Source organism: Betta splendens, chromosome 12 (genome assembly GCF_900634795.4).
Source record: "Betta splendens chromosome 12, fBetSpl5.4, whole genome shotgun sequence".
In the NCBI taxonomy this organism is placed as follows: Eukaryota; Metazoa; Chordata; class Actinopteri; order Anabantiformes; family Osphronemidae; genus Betta; species Betta splendens.
The window spans coordinates 1,742,981-1,766,699 of NC_040892.2; the positions used below are offsets into that span (position 1 = coordinate 1,742,981).

Consider the following 23,719-nt stretch of genomic DNA (forward strand, 5'->3'; position numbering starts at 1 on the left):
GACATTAAAAGAACAGATATACGAGTCGAAGACTCTATACACAGAACGCTGACTTCATTAAATACACTGGATGCCAAATGGAGAAAGAGCCTCATTGTGTGTGAACATCACAGCATCTGAGCTCCACACTTTGGCCTCACAGAGCTCCTTCATTAAAGACATGTGCCATTTCTAAATTAATTAATTCTAATATTAATAATAATAATAACTTGCTAATAGGCCTCTTTGCTTTTCCATTATTTGGTTCCAGAGTGTTCCAGAACTTAGTACATGTACATCTAATTAAATGTCAAACCTTAGAGTGTAAAGTGGATTCAAAACAAACTGTACAGTAAGTGATTGTTTCCCTCGGTGGGTGTGAATAAGCAGCGCTGCTAGGAAATATAATCTAACTTGTTGGCTTTGATGCAGCTCACTGAGGCAGATCTATATGTACAGAGAGGTGCCAGAGGACCAAAGCCGAAGTGCAGGTGTGTGAGCACATCGCGTCTTATAGCAGAGGCCCCTGTGTGACCTGACAGACCCAGATGATTGGTCAGGTCTCAGAGCGCTGATGCATTTTCCTTCATGCCTGAAAGCGTCGGTTTCAACCCTTTTAAACACCAGGTTGTGTGGAAGCGAAGACCATCAACTCTTCACTTAAGCAGAAAGGCTACTGTCCATGAAAAGTGTTTTTTTGTTTATTTATAGGGTACATGGTGATTAAACCCACCTTTAATTTAAAAGGACACTCATAAAAATATAAATAAGCTACATGTCACAGCTGTTACTGTGAATTTAAAGCCTCAAATCCAACTTTCTTACGTTGTCTCTTACTGTAATCATTTGCAAACTGATGATTGATGTGTGTTCATGTAAAGACAGTGAGAACTGCTTGTCTAACACTCAGGGCGCACGCACGCACGCACGCACGCACGCGCGCGCGCGCGCACACACACACACACACACACACACACACACACACACACACACACACACACACACACACACACACACACACACACACACACACACACACACACAAACAAACCAATCAACACATAAACACACCATGAGCCACGATAAACAAGAAACACTGTGTCCAGTTCTGAGCAGATCAAAGCCGGCGCCGTGAAGTCCAGAATGTCTGCATCCTTCACATCAGAGCAGCACAAAAGGAAGATGGATATCATGTTAACAATTCCACAGTCGGGTCCCCTGTGAAATGATGCAGCCTTCCTCGCTGATCTCACACACTGACATCAGAGGGCAGCCGTGAGGACGCTCCATGCCCATGATGCAAATTGGTCTGACACTGACAGCTGATGCAAGTGGAGGGGATTGTTGACCAAAGAGGCGTTGATGCTTTGAAAGAAAGCCTGGAAACTACGACAGTCGGGTCATAATGACATCTCCTGAAATAATAAGATATTAATAATGATAAATAGGAATAATAATAATAATAATAATTAAAAATAATAATAATAATAATATCTTTAAATAGCAGTAGGAGGCTCTAATGCTTCTCCACTCGCACTGTCTTCTGTCCTAAAAACAGCTGATTTCCTTCCAATTTGATTTTTTTTTTCGTATCAATATAAAGAAACACACCTGATCTTTTGTTTTATTATTAAATTCTTTCAAGTGAGATTTTCAACAACTGCTGCATTTATGGTAACTGGAAATGTGGAAAGTCTGTGTGAATAATGAATGAACTACCTTTGACTGATGGGCAGTAAAAACATATGGGAGCAACCCTCTCCTCCATTAAGTCACCACGTAAATAGTTTGCAGTGGAGCAATAAATAATCATGAGTCACAACAGCAAATGAACTCAGTTCAACATTACACTGAGTCCAAGACATCTCGTAAAAAGTTTTATTATAAGTTTTTTCAACAAATCACTTTTTTAATCTGTTATTTATATATTAAACACTTTAAAACACAATGTGCCCTGTCAACACGCAACCAGGTCAAACCCTCACTACTGCAGCAGCAGCAGCAGCAGCAGCTCTAAATCACCAGTCACTCGTTACTTTACAGCAGCCTGAGGAATGCAGGACCATCGCCCTGCAGCTAATTCAACCTGAGCTCCAAATCCCTTCAACATTGTGCATTAGCTAATGAGCTTCAGCTGCAGAACTGTATCACATCCTACATCAGACTTACTTAGACTTCTTCAACAAATTAATCTAATGAGTGTTTCCGGAGGTCCTCAGTCAAATCAGTGACAGCACACACAAAAAAAGGCATTTGTTAAAGCTAGGCACCTTTTCTGAGAGGAGAAAGGTGTAGGAGGCCTAATTAAGACAAACGTTCATTCAGGATTAGAAAAAATTCTGATTAAAAAAGTAAATAGAAATAGGCATTAGAGAATCAAAATCCTACAAATTAAAAAAAACATTATGACAGATTAAAAAACCCCAAACGGTGAAAAACAATAACTGCACAGTTACTGTACACGACATGAATTGGCAACAACCAGACAAACACTGGCTTTCACAACACCTCCATATTCAAAAAGATACAAAACAAGGATCGATTCCTCCACCGGACACTTAAATGACAGACGTGCTGTAATGCACTTGAACTAGAACTGCACCAGAGGCTGAAAGATCGACTTCAGATTCTGCAGTAAGACACACAGCCTCCAGCTTCATTCATTAAACTCTGCGGCATGTACCAGTATCAAAACAAAAATACTTTCACACATGCCGGCTGATTTCACTCTTGAGGATATTGTGCATGTGTGTGTAAACAGTGTTGTGTTTAGTGAAGCTTTTTAACTGCCGCACCATGAACCATTTGGCAAGACGGTCTCATTTGGAAGGTTTCACCCATACTGCACATAAGAGAACAGGAGTTCAGGAGAAACATTCAGAAAGTGCTGTTCTCTCCAAGCGCGCACACACACACGCGCACGCACGCACACACATGCGCACGCACACACACACAGTCCAGATGCTCAGTGTGAGTCATGTTTTGAAGCAGCCTTGTGCGACCCGTCCTTTTTCTAGACACCATACAAACCGTACAGACCCTTTACTGTGACCATTGTGTCCGTTTCCACAGTGCCACAGTGAGCTCTGGTGTTTTTCTGTGGTAACGCAGCAGCGGCCAGTGCCACTGCTACCTGGACGCATCAGGAATGAGTCTCTTAAACCAGCGGCCCACGGCTACGTCCACCCTCAACACGAATGTGACTCCAACCAGCAGAAAGACGCTGCTCACCAGAAACCCTGAAGCCTCAAACATTAACCTGGAGGGAAAAACAAAACAGTATGAATCACACTAGCGTAGCACCACAGGCACACCCATGAAAGGCTTCACTATCAGTGAGGATGTGTGAGCTAAAAAGCCTGTTCAGACTTACTTTGGTGCAAAAACCTTCCACACCATTAGGTGTCTCCTGAGAATAGCAGCTGCACAGACGGAAGCAAAAACCTGCAGAGTAGAGAGGATACACACAGCGAGGGTGAAATGGAGTCCAAGAAAATGCTCTAAACTACTAAAAGAAAATCTGATTCCTGCGCTTGGGCTTCACGTTCCTGAATTCATGACCAAACAAACCTGTGCTCCGTGAATAAAGAGGTAGCGCGCTGAGAGCTGCAGCAGCGCGGAGCTGAACTGCTGCGGGTTTTCCCTCAGTCTCATCTCCATCACAGCGTCCTCGCCTTCTTCCCCAAAGGCTTCCCCCCCCCTGCTTCCACGTACCTCACGTACCAGGGGCCAGAAGAGCAGCAGGGGGCAGGCCACTGCAGAGAATGAGACAAAAACAATGAACTAATGGTTTTTTAATTGGGATGACAGCGGCTCAGGGCGCACGGTTTTGTGTTGGCAGCTTACCGGCAAACAGGATGTGGGCAGCAAAAGTGTTAAGGGTGACCAGGGAGGCGGGCAGGATGGTGCCTGTGTGACCATCAGGGAAACCCACGAAGGCTGCGCCCCACTGGATGGAGGGGAAGGTGGGAAGGTGACCGGTGGCATGGAAGAACTGAGTGGCAGCCAGGGACCAGAGCACTACTGTTGTCCAGGGCACATAATAGCCACCTGAGAGAGATGTGAGACTTGTGTCAATTCTAAAAGGAATTAGAGGTAGTGTGTTGGTAGGTAAACAATATAATAAGTGCCATGTTACCAGAAAATGTTCCTTGCAGGCTGCTGAGAGTGGTGGAGGAGGCGTGAATATGCAGGAGAGCTGCCATTTCTAGCAGCAGCAGAAAGAAAGAGAGAGCCATGCCCTCTGGGTGCAGCAACAGTAGGCCGATTCCCAGCAGGCCACAGAGCAGAAGCAGAGGAGCCGAGTAGACGGTTCCAAGTCCATAGGCCTCTACAGCGGGCCCGCTCTCCACCTCGCTGCCCGCGCTCAGCTCCCCCTCGTCCAAGGACCGACGCATGCGCTGGTAGATCTGAGGGATGAGATGGCGGAGCTCAGCTTGGGGGCTGATGCCCGTGCTGGCTCTGTAGCGAGGTGGGGGCAGGGTCGACGTTCTGGATGAGTATTCGGACCGAGTCTTTACAAACACAGTGAGGGGGTCCAGCCAGATCAGGACCAGGCCGAGTCCCAGGAGGCAGAAGGCGGCCCTGGGGAGGGCCAGCTGAGCCAAGCTGATGAACTCAGTCAGATTCCTGAAGCTGTCCTCTGCTGTGGCACTGACGGCCCAGTGGAGGCCCAGGCACACAGACAGCAGGGGCAGGATGCAGCGGGCCACCAACACCGTCCCACCTGAGGAGTTAAGGTTACCATAATGGCGGAGGCAGCTTCTCAGAAGATATGTACAAAATCCCAGGGAGACGACGGAGAGGACGTAATGGAGGTTCTTCAGACGGCTGTTCTGCAAACGGGACAGGGGAGAGAGGAAGGGTGACGGCTGACAGGAGCCCTGCTCCTCCCGACAGCCGTGGAATGAGAGGGAGAGGTAGACGCTGCCGATGAGGAGGCCTGTACAGGACAGGAGGGTGGTGCTTTCTTTCCTCACAGTGGACGGGGACAGAGCTGGGGGCGGCACCAAGCCTGCGCTCTTCAGGGGGTCAGGACTGGGGGGTAGAAGCAGGTGGTCCCAGTTGAGATGAATAGGTATGTACAGAGCCAGAGAGAAGACCAGGAAGGTGACCACCCGGCCTTCAGCAATCACATAGCTGTCAGAGAGCAGGGACGCACAGCGGAGGAGCGCCACCAGGAGAGGGGGGGTGAGGAGGCGATGTGGCATCAGCCAGCCAGCACACTTCAGAGCTTTGGATCCGTTCTTGGCTATGCCTGCCATTCTAGCTCTACGGGCCCTCCAGAGGAAGACGAGCTCGGAGCTGAAGGCAGCAGCGGCCACGCACCAGGACATCTCAGTAAAACCGCGGGCAATCAGCTGACCGACAACCGCACAAAGCCCCGCGAGCAGCGTTACGGCAACGGGGGCCTTGAATCCGGGTCCGTTGTCCCCGATGAGCACGTGAGAAAGCTCAGACGAGATAAAACACACGAGGCAGGCGAGCGTCAGGATGGATAAACCCGCTGCCATCTTAAGTGGGTTGAACTGCGCCCAGGTAGCGCGGCAGGTGTCTCTGACAGAGGTGAGGTACGCCTGCAGGGAGGCCATCAGCTCGGGGGAGGGCGATCGACCCTCTCCGACTGTCGCCAGATACTCAGAGGAGAGGCGGGAGAATTCAGCCCTCAACTGAGAGAGGCTCTGCGGTGGGATGTCTTCGGCCATGCTGGAATAAGTCTCCAGAAAACGGTTCACCTTCAAACGCAGAATGATGAGAGGGGACAGTAAATGCATGATTAAAGAACACGCTCCAGGCTTTTTCATTCAAACATCAGAGAACAACTGACTACCTGCTTCGCATTGATCCACAGCGCCTCCAGCTGGCTGAGACCTCCAACTACACCTCCAGTCTGCCCATGAGGTGGGAATAAAGGCAGGAGAACCTGCCCCACGCTGCTGTATGGGATGGGAACGCCCAACAGCAGCGCCAGGGTAGGCACCAGGTCAGTCTGGGGCACCACGCCCGGCTCACTCTACAAACATGACACAACAAAAGCCCCATGTTTGGTTAATACACCACTGCATCACCGCAGTCGACAATGCTGACAAACTTCATAATAGAGGATCAAACACCAGATGTTTTTCTAAGCAACAAATGAAACTCATTCCTTCACTGCAAGAAGATTTATGTTCACGATGTTGTCAGTTATGAAGATCAGTGGGTTTGTTCTAACTGTGGCAACAAAAAAAACAACTAAATCACCGGGTAATCGAGTGTCTCTGTGGCTAATAGGACATTAAGCCTAATAATCTCCCCTTCCAGGGTGTTTCTGTGCACTCCATGATTTTACACATTAGAAAACTCTCCAGTTACACTGCAATTATGGAAATAAGACATGGAGCTCACTGTGCTACTGTAAGACCACATGCCAGCCTCAATTAGATGGAATCAGGGAGAGCCATAGACGGCCAGAAGTCGTTTAGTCTTTCACTATTTATACAGCAAACAGTGGTGATTTGAGGATTTAAGGCTGATTTAGTCTGTATTTGCTGATGAAACTAAACATTCATCCTTCTGCTTCCTTAAAAGCTCATGTGTGGAGCAAATGAATGAGATTTGGTTGTTCTGTTCTATAGAAGTTGAAAAGTGAACCTGCACATGAACAGTGTTTGTTGTGTAAACTCTCTCTCTTATCTCTCTCACTGCACTTTATTTACTGTTAGTTGAACTGTCACTGGAACGTGACGTATATAAACAGACAGAACAGGAAAGGAATTCAAGAGTGACAGTTGCTTAAATTTGAGTAGAGTACAACCTGCGATGGGGGTCCAGGAAACAGCGGTGCAGGACTGTAGAGGAAGACAGCAGCATCAGTCTCCTTCTGGCTTTCCCCACCGTGATCCCCAGTGTCTGTCATACCGTGATCGCCCATCACCACCAACAGGGTGTCATCCTGCAGACGCTCCATCACTGACCTGGGGGTTAGAATGAAAGCAGCGTCACCACTGATTATACAAGGAAATCCTGCTCCTGAAATGCAAATGCAAATCATAGTGACTTCAAGTGCTGTAAAACACTCATCCTATAGCTTAACCTTATGACGCCATCCATCTGGGTGAGCTTCTCAGCCATGGCTGCATGATCTGGACCAAACCTGTGGCCGCAGTGATCCACCCCAAGGAAATGAGCAACCAGGACGTCCCAGTCGTCACCAACCACTGTGACAAACATTGGAAAGTGACATGAAGAGACGTTTGACGCCAATAACAGTAGTGAAAAGGCTCTGCCCTTAAAATGACCCCTCCCGTAGTAAAGTCAATACTGGTGGTGTAGAGGTGCTGGAGGATCCCGTTGTCCACAGTGTGCAGATCCTTGACGTTGAAAGACGGGAACGGCAGAGAACGGTGGAACTTCTTAGGAAAAAGACTCTCCCAGGTGTCATCACCCATGAAGACCAGCCGTTTGCCTGAGTGAGGAATCACACATTCAAAAGAATTACTTAGGCAATGACTCAGGATTGATTGTGGGTAAATAGGAACTAGTGATCTGCTTTCACAGATGTTCAAAGTCTCCTTGTTGTCTGTCGTGTTACACCTGAGCTATTACACACCTGTCTGTCCAAACTGGTGGATGAGGTTGTCTTCCAAAATGGCACTGGACGCAAAGTTATTACCCACATCCACAAACGTGGGCAGGGAGCCGGTGGTGAAGCCCTTGATCCGCTGCATGGTGGTCGTGGGCGGGTCGGCTCGGAACGGGAACAGGCGGCTGTGAGCGGGCCTGGACGACGCCGCCTCCTCCAGCACAGGGAGCTTGTTCTCGTAGGGTCGAGGCGACGTGTTGCTGCGGTCAAACCGGGCGAAGTCGAACTTCAGGGCGTCGATGACGAGCAGGACGACCCTGCGGAACCGCGGCGGGACGCGGCAGAAGTCCACGGGCTCCTCGGCGGGATGGAGCACGTCCCCGCAGGTGCTGGTTCTGTTCACCTCCAGCCTCACCAGCAGGAAGCCGCTCACGAAGAGGTAGATGCCCGCGAAGTAGAGCGCGCACACCCAGAGGAGGAGGACCAGCACCGGGAGCGCCTTCATCCTAAACACCGCGAGGGGACGCGACCGGAGCTAAAAGCACTCGCAGCCAAACTCTCGAACCTGGAGTCCAGACGTGACTCTTTTAATTAAGCAGCCGGGAGCACGTCCCACATCGGGCTCCCCCGGCTAGCCGGTGCTAGCTCGCCTCGCTCCGGCCACTGACCTTGTACAGTCGTGTTTCCGTCCTCGTTCGGCGGGAGCGCGGACGCGTGTGTCCACAGCACGGCAGCACCGGCGTCTCAGGTGAACACAAAGCGCAGCGCCACCCTCACCTTCATTGGGGCTCTGGGTGTAGGAGATTAGACGGCTGGGAGCCCGGCGGAAACTGGCGACGGACGGCTTTTCCTGTAACACAGTAATCAAGCGGCGAACTGCCAAGAACTGTGACTTACAGGTACACGTTCCTCCTCGCCGCGAGACAAATGAACCACAACGGCTCACAGCGCAATGGCAATGGACTTCGGCAAGTAGACGACATAAATTCCTCGCCATTATCGTCAATAACGGCTTGTACACTTATAGATCTCTACGTCATGTACGTCTGTAAGACAAAGGAAAGGGAATTAGAGAAGATCTAGAATTGCGCCAATAAAAACGTATTCAAAATTAACCCTGCGTATTTTTAAATAAATAATAATGTTAAAACGATGGAAATACTGTGATGCGACATTCTGGCAGTACAACACCACCCATAGAATATTTATACAAATTACTGATTTGAATTTAGGGACAAGAATATAAATTGAAACCAACTTTTTATGTTTATGCACCATTTTATTTTGAGAAGTCCCATCCCACAATATCATAAATAGGAACACTGCATAGTTTTATTATGCCTTTTTTTCCCATAGCAACTATCAGTTGAGTTGTTATTAACTAACTGCAAATTAGCTACACTTTGGGGAAGCATCCAACAAAATATCACGAGGCAACTCCACATTGCTGGTCCTAACAATGCTCCAGATGAACCGTCACTGTCAACAAAATATAGTGAAGGAAATGGCTGTAACTAATCTGACACACATAACCTGAACTGTTACTGGAAACATAGGTTGTAAACCAAAAAAAAGTATATATATATATATATATATATATATATATATATATATATATATATATATATATATATATATATATATATATATATATATATATATATATATATATATATATATATATATATATATATATGTATATAGATATATATAGATATATATATATATATATAGATGTCAGAAATTGTTGATAAAGTTGACAGATTTGCTCTCTGTGGACAGATATTCTGAAGTTTCATTTCCTAAACATAAGCTTCTTGTTTTGTCTTTAATCACCCAGTTTGTTCACTAGGTTTATTGTTATTGAGGTGATGATGACTGGTTCCCAAATTCGTCTTCTTCGCTGCTCACATTTATTGCTTCTGCTTTAGGGCTTGTTTTCGCCAGCGTGCTGTAAATAGTCATGGCCTGAGGAGCAAGAAAACAGGATGGAAACTGTTATTGTCACAACTTGAACCAAAATAAATATATATTTTATGTGTAATACTAATACTGCTGCATGCAGTCAGACCTGTGTGACCATTCCACTAATGTCTCCAGTGTTGGATGGCAGCAAGATCGTGTTGGACTCCTTGGCAAGGTTGGAGAAAGCAGACACGTACTGCTCGGCCACACTTAACGAAGCTGCTGCACTGCCATTCTGTACCACACAGAAGAAATAATTATGCAATCAACAAAAAATTGTCCACTCGCTCACAATCTGATTGTGGTTAGCATTATCCGTTAAAAAAAAAAAAAAAGCTACTCAGTCACCTGCTCAGTCAGGGCGTCGGACAGCATACGAATTGCCTTTGACTTTGCCTCAGCTTTGGCTAAAACTGCTTGAGCCTCACCTGGTGGCAACACAGTAAAGATTTATTGATACATGTAAGAACAGACATAATACAAAGGCCCAGTGTACCCACCAGCTGCTTTGTTGATCTGCTCTGCCTTTTCAGCCTCCGAGGCCAGGATCTGAGCTTGTTTGCGACCCTCTGCGACATTAATGGCTGCCTCTCTTGTTCCTTCAGACTCCAGCACTGTGGCTCTCTTTTTACGCTCGGCTTCCACCTGCGCAGAGCAGATAAAAAACCTTTTCTCCTGATCTCCTGAACAGAGTCCTAACAGACTACATTTGAGTTTAAAAGTCTACATATCAAGCTCACCTGCATCTGCATTGATTCTTTGACACGCGGTGGAACGTGAATATCCTTTATTTCGTAACGGAGGCATCTGATTCCCCACTCATCTGAAGCTTGATTGATCGAGTGGACGATGTTTGAATTCAGGGACTCCCTTTCCTTAATAAATCACAATAAAATGAATGAAACCTGAATGTGAATATGAACAAGGAGCAGTGTGGGATACAGCAGTAGTTTCTTACCCTGAACACTTTGTCTAGTGTGAGTTTGCCCAGTTCAGAACGCATGGTGGTCTGAGCAAGCTGTGTGACAGCATATTCTGGATCCTCAACCCCGTAACTGGCCTAAAAAGAAAAGAAAAAAAAAGGTTCATAGACAAGAAACACACTTAATATACATATGCATGCTCACAATAAATAATAATAATAATTACCTTGAGCTACTTTACCTTAAAAGGGTCTAGAATCCTCAGGTAAAGCACTCCGTCAATTTGTAACGTTACATTATCTGTAAGAGAAAGAAAAAGTAATAACATAATTTATTAGTCAGCAGAAAATTGATGATTGCTATCACATTCAGTCTTCAATGAGTTTAGAAAACGATGTTCAATGTTTCTTACCAAGAGATACTGCCGATTGCTCTGGGACATCTATCACAATCTCTTTGAGACTTTGCACATAGCGGATTCGGTCAAGTATGGGAATGAGGAAATTTAAACCCTTGACAAATTGAAAACAGAAAACTCAGTATAATTCAAAGACACAAATATATTATGATGTGACTGCCTTTTGTGCTTTCATTGATTTATGTTTATATTAGAATCATAACAGGCATTATATTTTTATATTTTTGGTTTCACTGCACTTTAAGCTTAGAATATCTTTTTTCAAAAGTGATACCGGCTCCAAGATCCTGTTGAAGCGACCCATCCTCTCCACCACCCAGGCTTCCTGCTGAGGTACAAACAGTATGACGGTGTTCATGGGGAGACTGGACGCCCATCGCTGCTGGGCTGGCGTTACCCACAGCCGAGGTGCAGTCCGCTGGGTTTGCTACAGAGACAAACATTTACAGCACAATGCTTGTGAGAAACTGATATGTTTGCCTTTTTTGGCAAATAACCTCCATTTACTGTCCCAACATTATTTGTTTGCTTCAGACTAGCTGAATGCACCCAATTACTTGGCATCTGAGGAGCCTTTCGTTCTCAGACTACAGTTCCTTTTTATTTTAAAAGGGACTTTTCTTTCCGGCCATAAGCACCTGACAAAACATTTTGAACCTCCTGATGTAACCATTTGAAACTCCTGTACTGAAGGCAAAGCATGCCAGAGTTTACCATACACTCACATCAGCACCGTTATTCAAATTTATATTGATGAATGAATATTATAATTATTTGTCGAGCACATTAGCTAGAGGTCATTTAAAAACTATTCCTTTCCTGTTAAATGGTTTTGGTTCTATCAGGACCGACTGTTCCGAGAGGTGTAACAACCACATCATGACTGAGCTAACTAAGAGCACGGAGACGCAGACTTACCCGCAGGACGACCCCACCGGCCCGACACAGCGCTCGTGACATCATTTTAATGTGTAGACCAGGCTGTATGTGAATTCCGCTTCTTTTTCTAGGCTCTATAGAACCTTCTCACTCATGTGAGTGACCCTTGCCGATCAGGAAATGAAAGTTGCGTCATTGGTGCAACGCTATAAAACGCCGCCAGTGCGAGCAACACGAGTTGCGAAGCAACGGTTCCGTGCGCACAATGTCTCTTACTACAGTTACATAAAATAAACAATGATTCCGAAAAACACAGTGTCAAAACGAAATTCACGAATGGCATCTTGTAGTAATATCTAGTGTTGGCACATGCATTTGGCATACCATGTAAGGATCTTTACTTTCTATTGAGGCAGATGCGATACGAATGACTGACACCCTCAAATGTAATTCGTCACTACAAACACAAAGTGGGAGTATTGGCTTTGATTTGGTTCCACTGAAACCGCAGGAAAACCTGAAAAACCCAGTGATGGACCCCAATGGGATCACCAAATAGGCATACATTCAAACGACTATATCATTAATAAATTAATATTATGGAGTTTGTTTATATTCCAAATATAAAGCGTAATTTCAAAAAAAAATTGCAATATAACAACTTAATAACTTTGGTATACAATTTTAGGGGCACGTTCATCACGTTTCTTTTAAAGTGGAAAATAAAATAAAAGATGGCAACAGGAAAAAAATATATAAGGAAATTTAAACTGAGCAGGGCCTGTCTGCCACAGTCACATATAATATTAATAATGAATATTATAAACTTTGTCTATGTTTTCTCTACGTCACCTCTTTCTTTTCCCAATCTGACCAGTCATTCAGATTGGTTAGATTTGTTGATGCAGCTCCGCCTACCAGAGCCGTGCTGCCTTTCTATTGGACAGCTCAGACGCCCGTAACAGGTGCCTCTACCACGCCCCTCGCTCAGGTTCCAACCGTGGATGTGAAGCCTCCAACCTGGGATGAGGCATCAAACTATGGCGTGGCCGCGGCTGGGGGCGACAGCGGCTCCGGTCCAGAGTTTAGAATCAGAAAACCACCTGTAAACATCGAAGAGGAATTCACGGTTTAGTAAAAGTCATTGAACGGACGGTATAATGCTCCGGGACGCGGTGAACCCCCGCTGAGACTCCGCTTCACAAAGTGTGAAAAGCTGTGGGATTGAGGCTCCGAACGCGTTGCCATGTCGTTGCTGTGTGTCAGAGGTACGTTCGCACTTTTATGTTTGTTTTCAGTCGTTTCCGCCACGAAGCGCTGCTTGAACGCGTCCAACTTTAGTCAAGTCATTTCTGCGGACGTAGTTGAAACGGACCTCGTCACAGGACGCGTCCCAGAGAACGGGAGCGTTCGACGTTTGTGCCGTCGTGATTTCACGTCTCTAAAAACCCAGACTTTTCACAGGAGAGTCAAACAGTAAGATTAATGCAAGTTTAAGGTGATGAAAACGGCCCTTTACTGGAGAAACACCACGAATACCACCTGTTTTAGCACTAATCTGTGGTTTATATTGACTTTCAGATATCAGCGATGCGAACAAACAGCCGCCTTTAAAATAAGTCTTAGAATCATGGTCAACATTTCAGGTTTGATTCACAGAGAGAACCTCAACCATAAAAATGCTTCAAAATGAATTTTTACTGATAAGTAATAATAATAATAGTCCTTGCTGCCGGTGGCATTTAAAACTAAAAGCATCGGCTGGACCCCGTTAAAGGCGAACACAGGCAGGTGGAGGTGACGTGAGAGTCTGACGGTGCTGTCCCCACGTTGGCATCCTTTAAACGGAGACAAGCCCATTATGTAACACCCAGTGCTGTGACAACAGAACCACTGCCAAGCTCAGTTCAGGGACGGGAGAAGGAAAACAGTGCGGTGTCAAAACATGCTGCTTTAAAGCACATCTGCCGCAACCCGTCACCCGCAGCCACTGTAATAGAAGATGCAGACTTTGAGTTGAAACTGCATCGTTCACAGTAAACCTGTTTTTGCTTCGTCTCTGATGAAGTAGCATCAACTTTCTCTGCTCATCATAAACCGGCTGGTTTGTGTGTCTGTGTGCGCGGTCGTCTGTCTGCTTGTTTGATTTCTAAATCTTCTGGACTCTTTTTGCGTCGCACCGCACTTTGGCAGCTTGTGTCGACCCAGCAGCTGCTAATTACTCATTTGGAGGCCGTTAACAAGTGGCTTATATTTTTCATTATAAATATATATTCACAGACAAGTGCTGACCTGCAGGGCACTGAAGTCCCTAGTGTTTACACCTATGAGACACAGCACAGGAAGCACTGACAGGTGACGTGAGTGACGCTGATCCATCTACAGTGGCTCATATGTTACACAGTTATGTGTGAATCCGATCTATTGGAAGCAAAACAAGAATTTGAGCTTCTTTACCAAGACTAAGTTGTAGAGACAGATCCTTGGACCAACTGGAGACGCAGCGATAGGGTCGTGTCTGATCCGTCGCCGCATCACAGATTCCTGAAGGACGAAGCATAAAGAGCAGTGGCGTCAGAATGTGAGGAGTCAAAGTCGTGGAGGACTGAGCTGCACCGCTCAGGACTTAAAGGATCTGGTGCTTATGTCTCGGTGCCAGGTGCCAGAGGACACCTTGACACGGCTTCTCTGGGTCCTCAGTGGATACGCAGGCTGGTAAAGAACAAAGAGGAAAAAAGTTACAGGTTTAGTCTTTAATACTCTACTAAGTTTGTCCAAATGGGCCTGTGACTATAGAACCGCCACACTTTCACACCTTTCAGTTATTGGAAGCTTGCAGTTCAGCGACCATGGGCTGGACGGTGTTCAGGGCATGGGAGGTCTGATTGGCTGATGATGTGACTCATCCCCTGATGGCGCAGCTTGACAATGCCGCATATTTATTGCCGGTCGAGAAGCGTCATCTCCATGGCGATGTGTTTACACAACAGATAAGTGGTTGCTCCTACAAGTGGACATGTGTTGGTGGGTCCAGGTGGGGGGCTGGGGGGCAAGTGGACTCCTGCTGTGACGCAGATCACACTGACGCCATGATGCTGCAGCCTTGCAAGTGTTCATGGCCCCTAATGAGGCCCGACAGATGTGGATGGTGCTGTTTGGGTTTCATCTGGGACTAGGTTTACAGTAGAGTTCCCTGTTCTTATCAGAATGCTTTCTAGTTAATTGTTGCCACACTGATTATCCGTGACAAGTTGTGTTGGATAAAATCATGTCACGCTCCCTACATCTCCGTTTTATGGTTTAGCTTAACAGTGTTGGTCTTGTTCCATCGGACCTTTTTGTCTGTTGATTGGTCAAATCTGCTCAAATTGAACCTTTTTCACAGCCATGGACCAAAAACCACCACCCAATCAGTTTGGAGCTGTAGAAGTTGTAGGTGAAGATGGAAGCGGTCAGAGCTGCAGGACCGGGCGAGTTTAGTGAGCAGCAGAGTAGTGGAATTATGGGAGAACGAGGGAGCGAGCGCGTGCTTAGTGGCTGTGGGAGTAATCCCTCGGCCATCTGCTGCACGGCCTTCCTCTCAAACTGGCTCCACCCGATCAAATCCAGCGGCCAGCGCAGAGCGGAACTCCGTAGTAGGCTGTGCCTGATGATGGGCCTGTTTATGTTAGAGGCTCCTCCACCAAGCGCATCATTGTATGCCACAGGTTTGCTTCACTGAGACAAAGCTGATTTAAAATTACTGCTTGAAATGTGTTTTAAAAACAACAACAACATCTTTTTAAAATTTCCTGAGTCATGTCAGTGTTTTAACCAAAGCCGCTCACTGGAATCAAGATGGCAGCCACTCATAATGACGTCCTATCATTTGGTACAGCTGGTACAACACAAGCTCTAGAGCCGCTGAGGGCTTAGAGCCCATGATAAGCATCAGTTTCCACTATGATGCTCGTCTGTTTTATTTCCCTCTACTCTGACGAACACGGCCATAAATAACACGATGCAAATTAAGCCCAGAGGCTGCGGTGTCGGCTCCTTTTCACCCCGTTTAAAGGGTCAGTGGAAAGTTAGGAAGCGCACAACCTCTCCTCATCCACAGCTCTTTCCACCTCACACTGAGGCAGGAAATACTTGAAGGAAGTGATTAGTCAGCCTCATGTGTGATAACATGTTACCTCAGTCTATTTGACCCTTTTGGCCACAGTTTGAACGTTGGGATCATCGATGCTTGTTTGACAGCAGACAAACCGCTGCGTTTGCGTTTTCATCCCTCGTTGCTGTTTTGATGCCCAAAAAGGACGAGACGCAGCAGATGAAAATATGAAAGTGTGATTTGTGTCTCCATTATCCTGTGCTGCCCATCTGCCGCTGCAGGCGCCAGAGGTTTAGTAGGTTACATGCCAGAACCCGTGACCCTGTCGCAGCAATCACAATTAATCCCCTCCAAAGCACTTCACAATCCCATAAACATTATTGTATAGATGCATCAACAGCTAAAGACAAGTCTAAAAATAAAGCATAATACACACAAGCAATCATGTTTCCACCTTCTTAAATATTTGGAAGGGTTTTGGAAATGGCTGCTTGTTTGTTTACCTTTCGGTTGTTATCTAACGCCCATCTGCCCTGGTCCACTTTTGAGAAATTTGTCACGTGTTTGTTTACCAGCTGTTTTGTGATACACTTCTCTGCAGTAGGCACAGTTTGTTGTTGGAGCATTATGTCTAATAAATACAGTATACAGACTAGGTGTGCTATATCATAGAACGTCCTGTCCCAACATGGAACGTGTGCTTTGTTTCATCATAAAGCCACAGTCAGGCCAGTTGAAACCATGACAGCATTGTGTTTGTGTGATTCTTCCACTCGTCTAACTTGTCTGCATATCAATGACTTTGTCAGCCTTAACTAATGATTTGGGTCCTGTTATTCCATGAGCCTCAGTACAGTACGTTTGGTTTTGAGTTATTGTCTGATCATCTTATGGACTCATCATCTTATGGGCCGTGGATCTGATTCTTTGTTTGTGTTTTTGTTTTGCAGTGAAGAAGGCCAAGCTCCACGGATCTCCAGGTAAATTCTGCACTCTTGGAGAGAACGTAAACCTGCAAAGGGATACGCTCTGAATTCCTCTAAAGCTCATTTAGATGCTGTTTTACTAGTGCAGTGTTCTGACATCTGCATCATTTACATCAGGGAAGGAATTTAAATAATGCACAACATACATTCAAATGTTTGCATCTTCGCCTCATACTGTGAAAGCTGTTGGTTCGTGTAGTTGCACTTTCACTTTCCACATCAGACAACTGGGCAGATTTTACATTATGTAACGCTGTCCTTTCACGCCAGGCTAAGCACAGGTGAGCTTAGATCAGTAACTGCTAAGTCCAAATCCTCATTCCCTCCACCTAAGCACGTCTCCATCGTGTCCAGCCCAACGCCTTCCTTAAAGCCTGTGACGTTTCTGGCGAGAGCAGGCAGCAGCTTTGACACCAGGTCACAGCAGCTTCCGATCGGCCGGCAAACGCATCAATTCATTCTCTGTCAATCTCTGGTTATAATGAAGTTCATAAACCTGCAGCTCTCCCCCTTTTAGGAATTGTTATAGTTTGAGGCCTACGGCTGAGCAGCAGCCAGGTATCGGTTTTGGCTCATCAGCTGTTGCTGCCTTCAGCCTCCTCCCACCTCTGAGCCGCACCGAACGTGACACCTGTCCCAGAGCAAACATCAGGGGTGACTCAGTTGAGCCTGACGTCTCGCTCGGGCGAAATGCAAACATCAGTCACTCTTTGGCTGCAGGTCCAAGTGACTGTAAGTGTGCGTGAGCGCAATTATGGATTGGATTATGGATTATGAGTTAGAAAATAGAATCACATTTGAAAATGATATTGATTGACTGATTTAGTAGTTTTAAAATACAAACCAAATGAGACGCTGTTACCTGGCTCCAGTAGCCACATTGAACGTATTGTTAGAAAGAGCTTCATTTATCATCGATTGTGATATAAATGTAAGTCTTTGTCCAGGGTTTGGATCAGTGTCTGAAATCCTTTTGCTGACAGTCTACATGCTCATGCACATCTACTAGACTGTAGCAGGATATGGTTCAGTGCTTTATTTTGATCTCCGTGAGTGCTGGTCATACGGCGTGGCACCAATAAACACGCTTTTATTTGCTTGTCTACAAGCTGTTTGTCAGCTGTCAGCTCTTTACTTGTCAGGACCTTGCTTAAATTCTATATAACAAAGTTGACAATTTGTCGTTTTGGGGCAAATAGAGAAAAGTCAGGCTGCTCTTTATCATCTGCACCTGGTTGGCATGACCCACTCTCCTCCACCTAAGACTTACTGGTCATCTCTTTAATTTGAGTGGAGCTGATGAGCAAACTGCACACGAACAGAACAGGCTGTACTGTAAACACATGCACATATTAATTTAATTGCAGCCATTTGGAGGTTATATCATTGTAATGATTACATTGATTGTCATTAGTTTCATCACTAAATGTTGGATATGTGTGAGGAGAGAGATGAAGTGCACACCTACTGTTGTGTGATTTGTGAAACCATAATATATGATGTTTAAGGAAATAGCTCTAAACAAAAATCACCTGATCCTCAGATCCCATTGGTTTAAGACGACCTATAACACCTAATATAGCGTGAGCTGTGTTGTGTCTTATTCTGTGTAAAAGAACCTCATTTTTGACTGTCCATCAAAGCAGCATGTGTGGAAACGTCTCCTCCTTGTTGGAATCCCTGCGAGTACCAGACCTTTTGTGTTTGTTTAGGTTTAAGAAATCAATTACTTAGCATCACGTGACTTCTTACTTCCCTTGTGATAACCTCGGCTTGCTCTTCAAAAGGAAGTCATGTGACTGATTGGGCGGCTCGCTAAAGTTTACACAAGGCTGGTCTGGCATGTGTGTTTGCGTTGTCCTTTCACATACCTTGAAAGGGAGAAGGTCGTGGGCTGAATTTGAGCCTTTATTATAAAAGAAGTGCACCTGTAGACTGTACAGGGACTTCTTCAGACCAGCTTTAGTCAGTCTTCTTACTAATTTTCAAAGGAAGTAGCTTAAAATACTCAGAATACACATTCTAGTGATGTTCTGTTCAGTCTAGAGGTCTGAGGAGATGATCCCAGTAAGGGAAATCCTCCAGTAGGTTTGTGTCTTGTTCCATAAAACATTAATGCAGACTGAATTTGAAATGTCAGATTTCCAACTGCCTGCATTTCCTTGACTAATTTATTGAAAAAGTCATCATCAATCAATAATGGATGGAGACACTTGAGTGATGCTCAAGAGTTAGTGGGTGGTTCCTGGATGGGGAGCTTTGACCATGTTACTACTGTATGTGTGTGTGTGTGTGTTAAGAGAGATGTGCACATACTGTTGGTTACTGTGTAGTCATGCGTTCAGATTGGACTTGTTGAGACCTCTTCTCTGTGCACTGAGGATTACTGATAAAACTAGAACTTTAAACGGTATAAAATGAGCTTAGCTACATTACTGTCAAAGCTACAGAATGTTTGCAGCCATACAAATATACAAATAATAAGAATAATATCCTTCTAGCTGTTGTGACTAGACACATTTGCATGTTTTTCTGACTGGCTTATGCTGTAAAAGGCCTATGGCCACTAAATGGCTCTCGTCCCTTCCTTTGTCTCGTATCTTTTGTTCCTGAAATCTGGTCCAAGTCTCACATGACGGCAGGTCGACTGTCTAATTAGGTAATTAGGCAGTTCTGCTAAAATCCCTGTCTGTTTTGTCAATATTGTCTGCTCAAAGCACTAATGAGATGCGCATCCTTCACTTACTGTTTGAGAGCTGGTCGAAACGCTAACCTAACTAAGTTAACTTGGGTTTTGTGCCAGTGGTATTTGTGTGACTTGCTTCCTGTCTCATCGCGTCAGGAGTTGAGGTCAGCGATCAGTTTACAGCTGACGCTTTGCTCTTGGTTCCCATAGTTTGTGTGTGCCTTGGTGACAGTACTGTCAGGACAATGGGATCAACCTGTGGAAATTGAGGATGCAAATCAGAATTGATTCCAATTTAATTTGCACTATTAGCATATGGGAACATGTAGGTGCCTGCATGCCTCTTCTTATACTGACCACAGTGGTTATGAAAGAGCATGAGAGGCGTTTGAATCCACTGCAGAGCCACTCTCATACCCGTCTTTGTATGTGGATTGCTTGGTTTGCATTGAAGATTAATTCAGTTTGCTCATGCCGTTGACTCGGCTGCGTTTCAGCTTTACACGTGATGCTATTAGGGCTGACACAGACATTTTCTTCAACACGAAGGTCAGCTGTAACTTTGGCTTCACTGCATCACAAGCCCAGCTGCTGCTCCTCTGTAATGTGCATTTACATGTTTAAAGGCGGCATGCTGTATTTTACAGTGCAGCGACGAGCTGGATCCTTTTTGGACTCTGTAGTTGGATCTGCTGCATGGATTGACTCTCTCGTTGGAGATTAACAGGGTCAGTTTGCTGGCCTGGCTTGGCCTGGCCTGGACTGGCCTGGCTTTGGGGGAGGAGACTTATCTCCCTGCTCTATCAGTAGAGCTCATGATTTTTTTTTTTTTTAAAGTAAACTGGTTAGCCATCAGTCTGAGCGTCTGATCTCCTGCCTCTTTGTTTAATGAGATTCACTTTGTAATAATTTTAATTACACTGCTGCAGATAAAGTGTATTAAGCTATACTTTCCATACTGCCGATGTACAGTATTAGCTTTACTTAAAAGCAAAGCTTATTCCACCTCGTCTATGTTGTGTGTTCCCAACATTATCCTATAATTAAAACCTAAATGTGCTTTTATGTTGTTTCAGACAAGTTCAACACCTATGTGACGCTGAAGGTGCAGAATGTCAAAAGCACAACTATCACTGTGCGAGGGGACCAGCCCTGCTGGGAGCAGGACTTTATGTTGTAAGTCATGATTCTAGATTTAATTGTAATCAATGTAAACGGCTCCATGAGGTACCGTAGTGATTTAAGTACCCACTTCCCCACATTTTCTCTGCACAGAACAAATGGTGGTCAAATGGATCATGAGATGACAGAAATGTCAGAGTTTATCCCAGATGATGAAGCATCATGATGACTGTGTGACGTTAAATGTTTCTGAAATATAATACAACCACATTCTGGGCTATTAACAAGTTTTAGATGACTGTACAGTTATTTTTTTATTCTCTGATGACTCCAATGGCTTCAGTATTTTTTTTACAATTTTACACATTTTTTAAAAACTAAAAACTTCTGCAGAATGTATCCAAACATACTGTATGGTTGTTTGTTTGATCAGCGTCATATGTCCCTGAAATGAATGTAACACTGTTTAACCAAAAGATAATTTGTCATATAATACAGTCTATAATACAGTGGTGCATTGTTATGAAACACATGCACTGCACACTATGGCAATCCTCCAAATCTAAACATGATACATGAACTTTAAAACCTACTTCCTCCTTGGAGCTACTGGAAAAGTTATGCTTCTCCTTCTAGGAATCTATCTCATTGAAACAGCTGCCATTCATTTCCTCCTTTTTATTCATTGGTTTAATTTCCTCATTTTGTTTTCCCTTTCAAAAGGTATCTATGGTGACAGAAGGAGCCAACACATTGTTGAATGTGTGTCATTGTTTGTCTTTTGTGAACTCCCTCATTGCAACAGTGTTTGTTTTTCCAGACCTTCATCCTCTACTGTCCATTAATGATGTTCTCACTAGGTGTTATTTAATGGGAAACATAATCATTCATCAGGGTTTCCTGCAAAAAATTCAGGACCACCTGTTACAATGGATGAAATGGGGTTCTTAAACTCCCGGACATGTGGGATAAAACAGACAAACAGGATTACATAAGAGAATCACAACAAAAGAAGGGTCTGGGTTAAAATTAGCACCAGTTTGATTTTAAATACCTTGCCAGATTGATTTATTCTTTCCATTTTGTTTGGGTAAATGACTTGGAAAGCCTTTATCTCTGCACCTGGAGACCCAGCGCCCTCCCCCCACATCTCTCAATTAGCTCTTCTCTTTGATTATCTTTCCTCTCATCTTCCTTTTGCTGGACTGTCGATTGAGAACTGATGTGCCATTTTTATGGCTGTCATCAAGCTGTTTTTGAGGCATTTGAATAGTGCGTTGATGACAAAACAAAGCTGGAATGGATTCCAACAGCCAATACGCAAACTAAAAAAAAGGAAGTCCCCTTTGTCATCAGTCGCTCAACATTGTGTAGAAGCATCTGGTGCATTAACTATGAATTGAACAAACTCTAAACCTACTCACTTTTCAGATTCAGATTTAGATCAGTTTCAAATAACAAGGCTTTTATTTTTGTATTTTTACCCCCTGGCTTTAACCTCATTTGTGTAGAACTTGATATTGCCTGACACCTGATACCATAACTGTTTTTTGTTCTTTTTCTCCTTCACTCACTCCCTGTGTAGTGAAATCAACCGGCTGGACCTGGGACTCATTGTTGAAGTGTGGAACAAAGGTCTCATATGGGACACCATGGTGGGAACATCCTGGATTCCTCTTAAGAATATCCCACAATCACAAGAGGTTTGAATATGTGCCAACAGACTACAAATGTTTAATTTTTGCATAAAAAATGTGAGAGAATATCCATCATGTTTTCATATGTAAAGTCTTTTATTGTTAGTTACAGTTTCTTTCAACACTCGATCACTAGATGATACCGTCCTAATACTATGCATTTCTTATACTAACAGTATTAAATCCATATATCTTTAACATGATGAACATTGTGAACCAGATTCTTGCCAATCCATAGCTCTAATTCAGATGGTGTGGCTTCTCTACATTTTTAATTGCAGGAGGGCTTAGGTGAATGGGTTTTCCTGGATGCAGAGGTTCTGATGAAAGCCAATGAGATATGTGGTACAAAGAATCTAACACCTCACAGAGTCCTCCTGGACACTCACTTTGAGCTGCCTTTTGGTGAGTTATGACGAGAGCCAACCCTCTTTCGTTGCTTTATCTATTTCCTGGATTTATAATCTACTAAATCCTATGTAAGACATTTTCATTGCTATCATATTAAGTATCTGAGTCCTGTGGCTGTGTGAGGGATGTGAAGTGGGCCACTGTGATCCTGGTTACTGCAGGTCAAATCAAACCTAGATCCACTGAGTCACAAAGGGCACCTATGTTTCCTGCTAAAATGTCAGCAGTTGGTTTGTGAGTTTGCACAGAATGAACTATTCACCCTGGGGCTCTGCGTAACAAACTGATGGCCCAGTGTAAGCTGGAGTTCTTGGGTCTTAAGCAAGCGTTGATCAGAAAGTATAAAAACAGTAACAGGAGGGTATGGAATAATCCATGAAGTGAAACCTTTGAGACATTTGTCTTAGAATATATATTTTTATCTTTAATGTCATCTTTGTGGCTGTAGTTGGGATGAGGAGCCTGTTTTTGTCGTGGATAAACTGAGGACTTGCAACTCATCAGGAGCAGCTCGTCCTTTATTAGTTTAGGTTCAGTAAATATGATTGTGTCTTGTCCAGGTTTCTCCTATTATGGGCAAATGGATTAAAAACTCATTAGGAACACTTTCATGTGCATAATTATATAAAACACACCTGTTCAATAAAAGCATGCTGTGAAGTAATTACAGTGCAGTTTATTTAATTAGGTTATGTTTACGGTTTAGCGCGAAGAGAATGCAAAGCAGTTATTTTGAGAAAAGAGAAAAGTGAGAATCAGAAGGCATCAGAGTTAAAGCATGGTGTCTGTGTGTTGAATGGGAGACAGTGTCTGTTTTAAGCGCAGACCTTTCTCGGTTGCAGGACACCATCATGACTTGCTGTGCCACCCCAGCCGTTCATTAAAGCTGAGTCGGTGTGTCTTTGAAGCCCTGGCCTTTGTGTGTGTGGCCTTTTAATGTGCATCTGTCTCCGGTACAGCGGACATTGTACGAATACTTGATCCTATACAGGCGTG

At 44.5% G+C, this 23,719-nt stretch overlaps 3 protein-coding genes across 9 annotated transcripts in view; 1 reads left to right on the forward strand and 2 right to left on the reverse strand.

Annotated features, from left to right (window-relative positions):
* Window positions 1-11,935, reverse strand: part of stoml2 (stomatin (EPB72)-like 2) — a 288,761-nt gene extending 276,826 nt beyond the window's left edge. Inside the window, exons 1-10 of the mRNA XM_029168409.3 lie at window positions 11,768-11,935; window positions 11,124-11,276; window positions 10,844-10,943; window positions 10,673-10,731; window positions 10,467-10,568; window positions 10,249-10,383; window positions 10,009-10,153; window positions 9,857-9,936; window positions 9,615-9,743; window positions 9,276-9,511 (exon numbers count right to left, since the gene is read on the reverse strand). Coding sequence (XP_029024242.1) covers window positions 9,404-9,511; window positions 9,615-9,743; window positions 9,857-9,936; window positions 10,009-10,153; window positions 10,249-10,383; window positions 10,467-10,568; window positions 10,673-10,731; window positions 10,844-10,943; window positions 11,124-11,276; window positions 11,768-11,812 — 1,056 coding nt within the window. The 5' untranslated portion in view covers window positions 11,813-11,935 and the 3' untranslated portion in view covers window positions 9,276-9,403. The remainder of the gene's footprint in view (window positions 1-9,275; window positions 9,512-9,614; window positions 9,744-9,856; window positions 9,937-10,008; window positions 10,154-10,248; window positions 10,384-10,466; window positions 10,569-10,672; window positions 10,732-10,843; window positions 10,944-11,123; window positions 11,277-11,767) is intronic.
* On the reverse strand, window positions 1,844-8,676 carry pigo (phosphatidylinositol glycan anchor biosynthesis, class O). 2 transcript variants are annotated; one of them, XM_041073065.2, is made up of 11 exons: window positions 8,212-8,676; window positions 7,571-8,108; window positions 7,283-7,426; window positions 7,055-7,178; window positions 6,776-6,935; window positions 5,810-5,992; window positions 4,118-5,714; window positions 3,826-4,029; window positions 3,550-3,734; window positions 3,353-3,423; window positions 1,844-3,238 (listed from the first exon to the last, which is right to left on the reverse strand). In XM_041073065.2, the coding sequence occupies exons 2-11, from the start codon at window positions 8,046-8,048 to the stop codon at window positions 3,109-3,111; spliced, it is 3,276 nt and encodes a 1,091-aa protein (XP_040928999.1). In that variant the 5' UTR covers window positions 8,049-8,108; window positions 8,212-8,676; the 3' UTR covers window positions 1,844-3,108. The 2 variants fall into 2 exon arrangements, with proteins under 2 accessions (XP_040928999.1, XP_029024238.1); XM_029168405.3 differs by having other exon boundaries at window positions 7,571-8,676.
* Window positions 11,936-12,553: 618 nt separating the features above from the next.
* The window catches only part of LOC114866531 (protein unc-13 homolog B-like), a 42,846-nt gene continuing 31,680 nt past the window's right edge, over window positions 12,554-23,719 (forward strand). For 2 of the 6 annotated variants that reach the window (XM_055513528.1, XM_055513529.1), the window contains exons 1-5: window positions 12,554-12,996; window positions 16,772-16,801; window positions 20,570-20,669; window positions 22,201-22,318; window positions 22,594-22,717. In XM_055513528.1, coding sequence (XP_055369503.1) covers window positions 12,975-12,996; window positions 16,772-16,801; window positions 20,570-20,669; window positions 22,201-22,318; window positions 22,594-22,717 — 394 coding nt within the window. In that variant the 5' untranslated portion in view covers window positions 12,554-12,974. The remainder of the gene's footprint in view (window positions 12,997-16,771; window positions 16,802-20,569; window positions 20,670-22,200; window positions 22,319-22,593; window positions 22,718-23,719) is intronic. The other 4 variants (XM_055513527.1, XM_055513525.1, XM_055513526.1 and 1 more) reach the window with 4 other exon arrangements.